The following is an 11,384-nucleotide window of genomic DNA, read 5'->3' on the forward strand; positions in this document are numbered from 1 at the left end:
GAGAGCTTCCTGGCAGTTATCTCCAAACGGCAAAGCGCCCAAGTGCTGCAAGTGAACGAAGATGGAAATACCAGAAGAATCGCCTGAAGCAGAGTAGTTGATTTCTTTAAACACAACTGTGGTGGTCACTGAGCTACAGAAACATACTAAAGCTTGCAAAAAATTTAAAGTTTTAGGTATGGGTAAACGTACAGTAGCTTTACCTGATTTTATCTAGTACTCTGTTGACCTTGTACCTTTGGGCTGAATAATAAATAATGCTTTCTTTGAGGAAAGCACAAGCAAGTTAGCTGTTGCCATAAAGCAGAAAGGGAAGAAAGCTCACGAAATTACAAGCAAGTTGGGATTTTATCTTCAACATGTTCAGTGAAGAGGAGGGAGTTACCACTTGGTGGTAGAGGCAAGGAGTGGCTGGTCCAATAACAAAGCTGGTTGCTTGGGAGGTAAAATTGAATGGGGATTAAAGGCTGAAAAGATCAACTTCTATAATTGCAACTGTGACAGTCAAGAATGGATTGATGCTTTCACTGAGCTTTTTCTGCTGTGTACAGTTAAGGCTTGCTTAACAGACTAATTGTCAGGCAAGTATTGTCCTCAAGGGATTGTCTCCAATCCTGTTGTAATGATGTCAGCTATTGGCAAACTGTACTTGATGGAGAAACTAGCTTCTTCTCGTCTTATCTGTATCCTGCATAATTATTCTGGTTATTCTTGATTCACATCTGTGCCTGTGGGAAGAGAATCTGTCAGTGGATTGAGGCTTTTTTTGGTTCATGCTCGAATTTAAGATCCTTCCTTTGATCCTAACTTTATCCACTCATTTAAATGAGATATGCACATTCTCTAGTCCAGATAAAGGCTTTCCTAAGTGCACAATTCAAAATGTAGATACAAATTTTACAAATTCCAGTTTTCAGGTTCAGCTTGTGGTAGGCATGGTAGTGAAAGGGGGAAACTCCATGAAATAATGCACGGTCCTGATGTAGTCCATTCAAAGGGTTATATCTGTTGAATGAATCACTCAGAAACCAGATCAATGTAAAATAACAGACTATTTACTTTAATTAACAATAAAAACTAGATATTTTCAGAACTGAGTAACTTTATTTGGCTTGTTCACTAGACAGCAATAGGATAGATTTAGATATGGTTTACAAGTGGGACGAAATAAATTTAGGGTGTTGAAAAGGGGGAATCCTAATTTCCAAACTGTGTATATTGTTCAAACATTATGGTTATAGTACGTATTAATTTGAAACATGGAAATACCCTAACATCATTAACAGACCTGAACTTTCATCAGTCATTTTGAGATAGGCTTTATTCCATTCAGGAAAGAGAATATCAGGAAATAAATCCCCAAATAATCAAGTTATAAACAGCTGGCCTGTTTGATCCATAGAACATTCAAGCCTGTCATGTCAAGCTCATAGGACATTTAGTCTCCATATGGTAACTAGCGCACTAAGCTTCTCGGAAGTTAAATATGAGAAGCCTCTGGTGTGTGTCTCTCAGTCAATTTATCAAATATAGTCTTTTCAAACACCTGTATCATCTTTCTCCAGAAAGATGCTGTGCTCATGTGCTACTAATTTTATTTCTGACAATTATTTTATTTTTAAAAATATTTTTATTTTTATCAGTGTATTTTAGCTTCAGGAATGCATCCCAGTGCCCTCAGATGTCATTTAGTGTTGAAATTCAAGCACTGTATGCCTCCTGCCAGAGATGACGCCCACTCACTAGGCATATTTATACAGCTATATGGGCAAGGCCAGAACTGTGAACATATCTCATCCTCGAGAACACTGTGGTTTAGCGTTCTCAGCAGCTGCTCTGAGTCATAATGGGCAGACATCCTAAGAGATTTCACCATGCTTCAGGGCAGAGACTGGTTGTATCTCCTTACTTGAAAAGCTCCAGCCTACCCACAAGAATAGGGAAGAAAGTATGGTTCTCTCACAACCCTTGTTGCAAGACAAGCTTGGCTGCATCATCCTGAAGACAAGGCAGAACCAGAGATGAAGGAGTTTTTTATTTCTTAGTTCAGATAGTAATAATCCCCAGGGCTCAGACGGGATGCGGGATGCTCTTCGCTTGTTTTCGCCCTCAATATGGTTGGTCCAAAGTTGAAACCAACGTGTTGCATTATTTTTTTCCACTTTCTCTGCCTCCAAAGGGTGAATAAAGTATATGGTCTAATATTACATTTTTCTAGGCAAAGGGAAGATGACGCAGAGTGGCTTCCTTCTTAAATATTGGTACTCTTGGTTATATGATAGAGAAGATTTATACCCAAAGAGAAGGTTTATTGCGTTATAAAAGACTCTTAGCTATCCCAGAGCATGATGCTGAAGCTGACTGTGAAACTGTTATAGAGAGCATAACATAGGCAGTATTTTTTAATGTTTGCAGTTTTTTAAATGTTGATGGTTTTTTCATAGCATTTGCTGCACAAAAAGTGGTGTGTGTATAAAGAAGAATAGGTCATTATCTGCTAGAAGAAAATTAAGCCTATTTGCTATTGATATGTAGAAGAAAGTACCAGATTTGCACACATTATTATACAAGTGTTTAGGATGGCCACTGTATTCTTCTAAATTAAAAGGTGGTGTTTGGTTTCTGGATATTCTTCTCCTTCCCCTGAACTGGGACCCGCCAGCATTAGTGGAAGGAAGGGATCTGAAATGCGTATTCCTTACGAGCCACATTTCCGTGCAGGTATGCTTGGATGGGCCACTACAGCTCTTGTTTGCAGCCAGTCAGGCTGCTTCTCTTTCCTTTACATGTTCTGTGAAGGAAGCCATCTAATTCTGTTTGGTATCTCCTGTAATCCTTGTAGCAATTACAGCCATTTTGTGTGTGACGATGCATTAAACATTGGTATTAGATGAACATTTAATTGGAATAGGCGCTACCAGACTGGTTTCTATAATTTAAAATATTTTAGCTGGAATAGAGAAGATGTGCTAAGGCATCGTCATGTGCCAGCTTCCAGTACTATTGAGAGTGCAGATGGATAAGATGTAGGAATTTCTGTCACATGGAATGGTGAACATCACTGAAAAATCACAGTCTTAGTAAAAGGCAATATTTTAATGGAGACAACAGTACTATGCCTGGGATGTGTGAGTACTACCATTGCCAAATAAAATTATAAAATCTTGCCTCTAGCTTTGTTCTGTGTACTGCTTTCCCATTGAGAGTCTTGATAATGGAAATGCACGAAGTTATCATTAATAACAGCGAATTTCATGAATATAATCACTGTCAGTGCATGCTTAGGATATAGATGAGTTGAACAGTATATCTCTATAATTGATTATGTATGTAGGAACCATTAAAGTATATAAAACAAGTTTTAAATGATTAATCACATTCCAAACACAATGTGAATATAATGAATATAAATATTTTGTGTGACAGAGAAGGAGTTGTTTTTAAAAAATCTGTATTTCTGTTCAAAATAATGGAAGAAATATCATTTATCTTGTCACCTTTAACTTTGAATCAAGCCTTATACGTTTGGGCAAATTAACTATAAACTGATATGACTTTAGTGCAACAGATGTGCAATTAAGGCACAACAAAAGATGGTTTATTAGACTCAGAATGTCATTTGGAAGTTTTAATTGCCTTTACAAACTAGGAGAAAGTTCATTCTGAATGTTTTACTTATCTTCCAGGAACCATAATTATGTCAGAAGAATTGCAAGACGCTTTAGAGAGCATGTATGATGCTAGAATTCCAAAACTGTGGTTTAAGATTTCCTGGGAGTCGGCTACTCTAGGATTTTGGTTTACTGAGCTTCTTGAAAGAAACCAGCAATTCAGCAGCTGGCTACAGGATGGCCGACCAAACCAGTTCTGGATGACAGGATTCTTTAATCCACAGGTAAGATGCCAGATTGATCTTTCTAACACCTGTGTAACAGTTAAATTAGACCTTGAGGGAACATGAAGCTGACTCAATCGTGAACGTACAAAGTATAATCTAAATTCAATTTTTAGCATAAATATAGGACAAATCCACTTCAACATTTACTGAAGAAATTTTGTTAGGCCAAGGTAACATTGCTATAATGGAACGTATCTTCTGGTTGTTTCAAGTATTGTGTGGAAATAGGACAAATACATCTTTTCACATTTCAATGTTGTCCTCCTTTTTCTCCCTCTGTTACAGTAAATTGTTTTTCATTCATTGTGAATGAAAATCTCTTTGAGTACAAAACAAGGTAGGCTTCAAAACTTTGATGTAGAAAGAAGAGATTTGGACTTGACTTCCAGTTCTCGCAGATCAGTCCCTTGAAATGGATGGTTTATTATTTATACCACCCCAGAATTGTGCCAGACTTGGTCTACAGAGACATATAAAAAACACAGCGTCTTGCTGGCACCATCTAAAATAAAAACCTGGCACAAAATGAAACAGAAAAAGGAATCAGCTGAGAACAAAGTCAAAGGAAATAAAGTATAAATACCTAGATGATGTGTAGTTTCTTTGCACAGCTATCCACATTCGTTAAGGCTTTTTATGATTCACAGATGCTTGTGGGAAGTGCAAGTTGTGGAAGTGAGTCATTGTGAGAGTATCCAGCCAACAGGTTTCTGTGAAGCTTTAGCAAAAAGCTATTTTAAAGATGTATTTTAATCTCAGCACTTGTTAGCAATGCAAAAGCTAGCTGAAACAGCTGCCTAGAATAGAGAAAGCAACAGTGGCAGATATTCTCTAGGGCTGCTGCTGGGAAATATACATCTATCATCTATCCTGTCTGTGTCGGCTGTCTGCTGATACTGTTTTATAGCATGGAAGTGTGCTCACAGAATCCCTGAGCAAAGGATTCCCAAGTGAAAGTGTGAGGGAGAGGAGTAAGAGTTTCAATAAAGTGATTATGTTTCCATACTTCATTTGCTAGCAACACATTGATAGTGGCATTCTGAAATATATCCATGTAAATTCTGCAGTGATCAGGCTGGATATAATTCTGATAGGGTTTTGATTTCATTGATGTTTGCTTTTGCAATAGAGATGGGCAAGAACTGATACAGATTTTGTACTGGCCATTTTAGCTTTTTTGTGGTTTGGGGTTGTATCAGTTCTGAAATTTTGACAGCCCAAATTGGGCATCCTACATGTTTTTGTATCCATACATCTGGATTTCTCAAAAATGTCACCATATAATCAAAGTAAGTTGTGATTTAATAGACCATAGGAAGTGAGAAAGCCTCAAGAAATTAAAAAATTAAATGCTTCATAACATGTAGTTTTAAAAGGCCCTAAATATGTAGCACGCAGAGACGAAAAATCCCAGAATGACATGTGCTTCCCAGATTTAAAAATTTATTTGTGCTGACAATCACGAGCTTAAGAACCAGATGGCTATTGTCATAGTTTCCATTATCTGTAGCCCAGGCTATGGGAGTCACTCATTCTTCAAGAAATTCACCTGAGCAGACTCTGTTTCTATTTCATTAACTATTATTTTATTAATAGTCATATTGCTGTGTTTAAAATCAGCGTTTCATTTGTTAAAAAAGTTGATTTTCATCTTCTCAAGCAAGCTGAGATGATGAAGTATTATGCTGCAGTTCTAATGGCTTGTTTGTAATACCTGAGGAATGGTCAGAAAAATCCTTTCATTTGTGAGATGAAATGCAGCTCCTAAGCAATTTGTAATTTGCCTGCTCGCATAGATCTCACTGTTTGCTTTATAGTCAATGGATAAATGCCATGGATAACACAAGACTATAAAGGAGATTTATAGCACTGGGAGATTGAGGCATTCTGGCAATAAAAAATAATATAGGACCTGACTGTGCCTTCTCTTGGATTGTTCATACACTGGGATAAATTCAGTAATTTCACAGAAGTTAATCTTTATTTAAAGTGATACAAATGGGATCAGGCTAAGGCTTCTGTATAAGAGAAACCTGATCCCCTGTGTGTGTCTGCATTCAGCCAAGATAACTGGGGTGAACAAAACAATAAGTGCCATGAATTTTTCTTCCTTCCTGGAAGTTAATCTGATGTTACTGGATTCTTTCCTCAAAAAAAATTGACACTATGATTATCTCATTTCTACCTCACAGTTTCCGTATTGTGTCTGATACTGTTTTATTCCTTCCTTTTTTGCATCTTTGTATCCAGTTGCTGTCACTTGTCCTATAAATGGATTTTAAGCCCTATGAGGCAGAACTGTCTTTCTGGTTACATATTACTTAGCATAATGAACCTTCAGCCTGTTTCTAAGACCCTTAGATGCCAAAGGAATGTGAATACTAGTAAGAATATGAAGTACAATGCATGAGGAATGGAGATTCCTCAGTGCCCGCTTACTTCTAGTAAACCTGCCATGATTTCCTTGCTGTAGACATTGCAAAATAAGTGACAATCAAGGAACCTCCTAAACAAGGTAAAGGAGAGAATATGATTGTGAAAGTGATAGACTTAACTGATTTCCATATTTCTTGTCATAGCTCCCTGGATGACTATTATTTCCTCACTAGAGGGTTTAGAGTGTGTTTGCATGGGTTGTTAGAAGGAACAAAGCTTTAGCAGTCTTCAGTGAGCAGGCCAAGAAGTTCAGCAAAAGGCAGGTGAAGAAAGAAGACAAAATTTACCCTGTTTCTGAAATCTCAATATTCCCCCTCTTTCCTCCCTCAAGCTCCATGCAAACAAAACAAAAAAACAGGGCTAACATTACTAGAAATCAAAACAAATATCATGGCAAGTGGTCCATTATGCTCCTGACAAAGGGGTTTTTGGGGAGCCAAGCCCTCATCCGTACTGTGGCACCTCAAGCCACTTCATTCTTTCTTGCTGTTTATTGTGCCGTTCACCTGCTCTGGGATACCCAGTTAGGCCTCCAGCTCACAGCTCTAGTCATCAAACACCATATAGGATTCATACAAGTGAGGAGGTAAGTATTACAAGTCCCACTGCAGACAGTGTGTAGGTTCTACCATCTCTGTGAGAGTGATCTGCAATCTAAATCTTGTCCCTGAAGACAGCTCACAGCTCTGAGCTTACTTTTATTCCCGTGTTTCCATAGTGCCTTTGAACTGATTCCCTTAACGCTGTCATTACTCTGTCCTGTACTCTTTAGGCTCTTCTTTTTTTAATATTTCAGTTTATCTGGGATCCAGTAGCCTGTTAGGTCCTTCTGGCAGTGAACGCTTTGTGTATTTTAAATTATTAGTACTAGTATGTTTTTACAACATACAGTTCCACAAATTAGCCACAAGTACTCCGATTTCATTTAATGGCATTTCTGATAGAAGAACTTGGCCTTTAATCCGGTCTCCCTTAGTTATATGCTAGAGTTCGCAACTACTTCAAATGCAATTACATTTATGTGTGCTCTCACAAAACCTCTCCGAAACACTTGTCCTGGGGTCTCTGGAATGATGATAATGACAAGCAACCAATGTCAGTTAGCTGAAACATCTGAGTTCATGAACATCCTCTCATGTCCTCCAACTTGGTACTGCATAGCTATAAAGTGTTTCGCACATGCAAGAGGCACTCCAGTCCCAGCGAGGAGACGTTGGCCAGCCCCTGCATTCAGGAGTCCAATGTGCTGACATCTGATTTCCCTCACAGTAGCTCAACAAAGCATTCTGCACTGTGAATACTGAAGAAAAATAAAAGGCTCGTTCAGTTCCCTGATTGCTCCTGATTTCTTCCTAGCTGTGCTGTTGGCTCTGTAATACCTACCTTTCTGTGTTCCACCCGTGGCTGTTTATTCCCATTTCTGTCTCTAGATAACTTCTTTTTCTGCTCTGAAATCTATTCTGAAACTTTTTCCTTCCTAGCTGTCCTTCTCAGTAAGTCACTCTTGCTCTTGCATTTTCAGTTTTCCTGTTTGTTCATCCCTCGTGTGGCTATGCAGATGGGTTTCCATGGGTAAAACAACATGTACATCACAGCATGTCCCCTGGAAGTGCAAAGCAGTCTACATTCCCGTGTCTTAGGACTAAGGTGCTTCTCGTGTCCTGCAGTGAGCGTGCACACGGACAATTAGTCATAGGAGAGAAGTTAAAGAGCATCTTCAGCTTGTCTAGTGGTAGCTTAGAATTGTATCATGAAATTGTGTTTTTTCGGAACAGAGAGCGAGTTTCATTCTGCGCTGCTGAAGTGCTGTGAGTTGATCTTGCTCTTGCCTATTATAGAATGTTATTCTAGTATACTAAGGTTTTGCACAGAGGCATTTCACTATTTAATTGCATGGCTTCAGACTCCCATTGTCTTCTGTAAAATGCTTCATGAAGCAGGCATGTGAGGTGAGGTGAGTTATATGCAGTTTCCGATATATTAAATGTGCCAGTTTGGAGACTTCTTAGCACTAACACATACACACCATCTATATGAGAATGCATGGTACTGGGAAAGTGTAGGCAAGCACTGGATTAAGTTTTATGTATGCATGGGATTCTCTGGGATAAGATTTTATACTGCTGATGTCACTTATATAGGAAAAAAAGTTGGAAACGGGTGAATTAAATTTTTTTTTAAAACCTGTCATATTAAATCTCCTTAGGGATTCCTAACTGCTATGAGGCAAGAGACGACTCGCATGAATTTAGCAAAAGGGTGGGCACTGGACAGTGTTGTTTTGCACAATGAAGTGACCAAGATGATGAAAGAAGATGTTGTTGGCCCTCCTCCTGCAGACATCGGTGGAGTTTACATATATGGCCTTTTCCTTGAAGGGGCAGGTTGGGACCGCAGAAACAGTAAGCTGGTTGAGTCAGTACCAAAGGTAAGGATCAAGTGAACATGACTGAAGTGAACAAGACTGACTGTGGCATAATACAGTGTGCTCAGAGAACACCGGGAAGTATTTTCAGTGCCTGCAGCAGCGGTTTTACAACAGGTTTTAAAAGGGTAAAACACTAGCAGGGCTGGGAAGGGGAGAGTGTTTAAGCACCAGAATTGAACATAAAAGGCTTCCTGCTCTTGAGCAGACCAGATGCCAGGATTCTTGGCTTCAGGGGCCCTGGAAGCGCAGCTATGTTTGAATAAAACAGTGCAACCCATAGTCAGCCTTCTTTTCACTGACCAAGTGGGACCGTATAATAGCCCAGGACTAGGCTAGGTAACAGCAGCTGTGGAGGTCAGTTTTTGGTTTACTAGAAATCTGTGGCTTGCTTCTTTCTTTTTGGACAGGAGGAGTATTAGTTCTGGGCTTGCTCAGTTATCCATGCATGGAGGATGTTTTACTGATGTGACTAAGCAGATTTAAAGCCTACGGAGGAGTAATTAGATGCTGTGGTCACTGCTCAGGGAAAGCAGCCATTGTCTGCACTGGTAAACTTCTTCCAAACCAGTGATAAGTGTCCTTGAACTGGAGATTAGGTAATTTCTTCTCATAGCTAAAATACGTCTGTGTGTGGCTGAGAGCAAACTTTTCCAAACTAAACCTTGCCAGCAGCTTTTTGGTGACAGCTGTTGATCAGTTTGTGAAAAGAAACCTTCAGACATGGAATTTACTCAAGTTCTCCAGAGTGTTCAGCAAGCCTCTGTATTGCTTTTCTGTTTAGGTCTTTTTTCCCCCACCAATGAATACTTTAGGAAGACCTGGGGGGATCTAGTCTGGACAAACACCAAAGAGGCACATTGGATCTTTGAAGCTCCACTGCCAGCAGTGCAGAGCTTACAGGGAGGCTAAATGCACCTTGGCCTTTGTAGCTCCAGTCCTACCATTCAGAGAACAGGAAGAGGGGAAGGAATGGGGAACACTAGCCAAAGAGGCAAAGCATGGGAAAAAAGGACAACAGTCTGTCTTCCTCCTAGAACCACTCTGTTGGTTTTCCATATACTTCCATGGCGTGCAGTTTTCCAGGTATCTGCTGTTTGCCTTTTTTTTTTTTCCCCCAGGCTTCCTGATGTCCCTGACCTGCCCTGGGCTTACAGTTAGGATGATAGGATGAATGTAGCAGTAGGCTCAAGGCTTGTGTTCTTGTAGTGGTTTTGCTGAAGGCCATCACTGAATGTAGTTCTAATGTTTGGAGTTCAGACACCCCACCTGGCTTCTCTAATGCTCTGTGTCTCTTTTAACATTCCCAGGTGCTGTTCACAAGTCTTCCTGTGGTCCACGTGTACGCTGTTAGCACAACAGCACTACCTGACCTAAAGAAGCAACAAGGAAGTGTGTACTCCTGCCCTGTCTACAAAAAGCCTCGGAGAACAGATCTGACGTACATTTTCTCTTTGTATCTGAAAACAGCGCATAATCCTGATCATTGGACTTTACGGGGGGTTGCGCTGCTCTGCAGTACAAAATAAGGACCAGCAGATATTTATAAAGAACCACCTAGGAAGATTAATCTATACCTGGTAGGATTTATATTGTTATTGACAAAGTGGTGGCTACCTTCTCATAGGGGTGTGGGAACTAGCAAGTGAAGTGTAGAAACTGTGTTAATTGCACATAAATCAGTTTACTCTGTTCACAGGAAAAATACAAAATGTATTTAACCTGGGAAATATCAGAGGGAAAATGGTTGCAGGCATAAAATCTGGTAACTCTTGTAAAACAAATCAGAATATAATCACCTAGTCTGCTCATAACGGAAACACTAGGGAAAAAAAGTGCTTATGGTAACTACTACTGCTCTGACATTTATGGTGGTTCTTTTGTAGATGTTAACTTTTCTTCTTAAAACAAGACTTCATAATATAATTCTTCTTCAATTCAGCTTTATAGTTAAAAACTTATCACCCATATCATTCTTAAAGCTGTAATGATAAGTGAATTAAATATCTGGTAAAACTTTATCTGTATTTATTCTGATGCACAGTTCCTTTGATGTTGCATAGTGGGTTTTACAAGTGGATGCTACCATTTCCTTGAATAGTTACTTGTTTATGCTAATGACCATAGATGTTGTACAAACAGGTGAGTTTATCTTTACAAAAGTAGTGGCCTTTGCATATATTAACTAATTTCTAAACCTATATCCCATTATAAGGGAGATGTGCATACACGCCATTATTAGAGACAATAAAGTTTTGAAACACTTCTCAGAGTAAACACCGGTTTGGCTGTTTAGTATTTACTCAATGGGCGTTATTGTCTGAATCCCGCAAACTCAAACATCTTAACTGCTTTTTATCCTGTATTTTGCATCAGTTTATGTTTTAAAAAAAAAAAAAAGAAAGAAGAAAAAAAAAAGACACACAGGTCATATATCTGGGAGTAGATTGTATATTTACTTGCAAAAGAAGTAATTTTTCTCTATTACTGCCATTGCTGTCTAACCTGTAACTGGAGGGTGATTGCTGCTTCTCTTTTAATAGACAGATACCTATTGGCAGAAAATGTGTTTGGTTTTTTTCACCAATTCAAAGCAAAAGAAATTGCTGTCGAATGTTGTGAAAG

The 11,384-nt window shown here is 39.0% G+C and overlaps 1 protein-coding gene across 1 annotated transcript in view; it reads left to right on the top strand.

Annotated features, from left to right (window-relative positions):
• LOC138718786 (dynein axonemal heavy chain 5-like) overlaps positions 1 to 11,106 on the top strand; it is a 148,716-nt gene extending 137,610 nt beyond the window's left edge. The window contains exons 74-76 of the mRNA XM_069853348.1: positions 3,687 to 3,895; positions 8,541 to 8,762; positions 10,070 to 11,106. Of these exons, the coding sequence (XP_069709449.1) occupies positions 3,687 to 3,895; positions 8,541 to 8,762; positions 10,070 to 10,288 (650 nt within the window). The 3' untranslated portion in view covers positions 10,289 to 11,106. The remainder of the gene's footprint in view (positions 1 to 3,686; positions 3,896 to 8,540; positions 8,763 to 10,069) is intronic.
• The last annotated feature ends 278 nt before the right edge of the window (positions 11,107 to 11,384 follow it).

This window comes from Phaenicophaeus curvirostris, chromosome 3 (assembly GCF_032191515.1).
Source record: "Phaenicophaeus curvirostris isolate KB17595 chromosome 3, BPBGC_Pcur_1.0, whole genome shotgun sequence".
Taxonomy (NCBI): domain Eukaryota; kingdom Metazoa; phylum Chordata; class Aves; order Cuculiformes; family Cuculidae; genus Phaenicophaeus; species Phaenicophaeus curvirostris.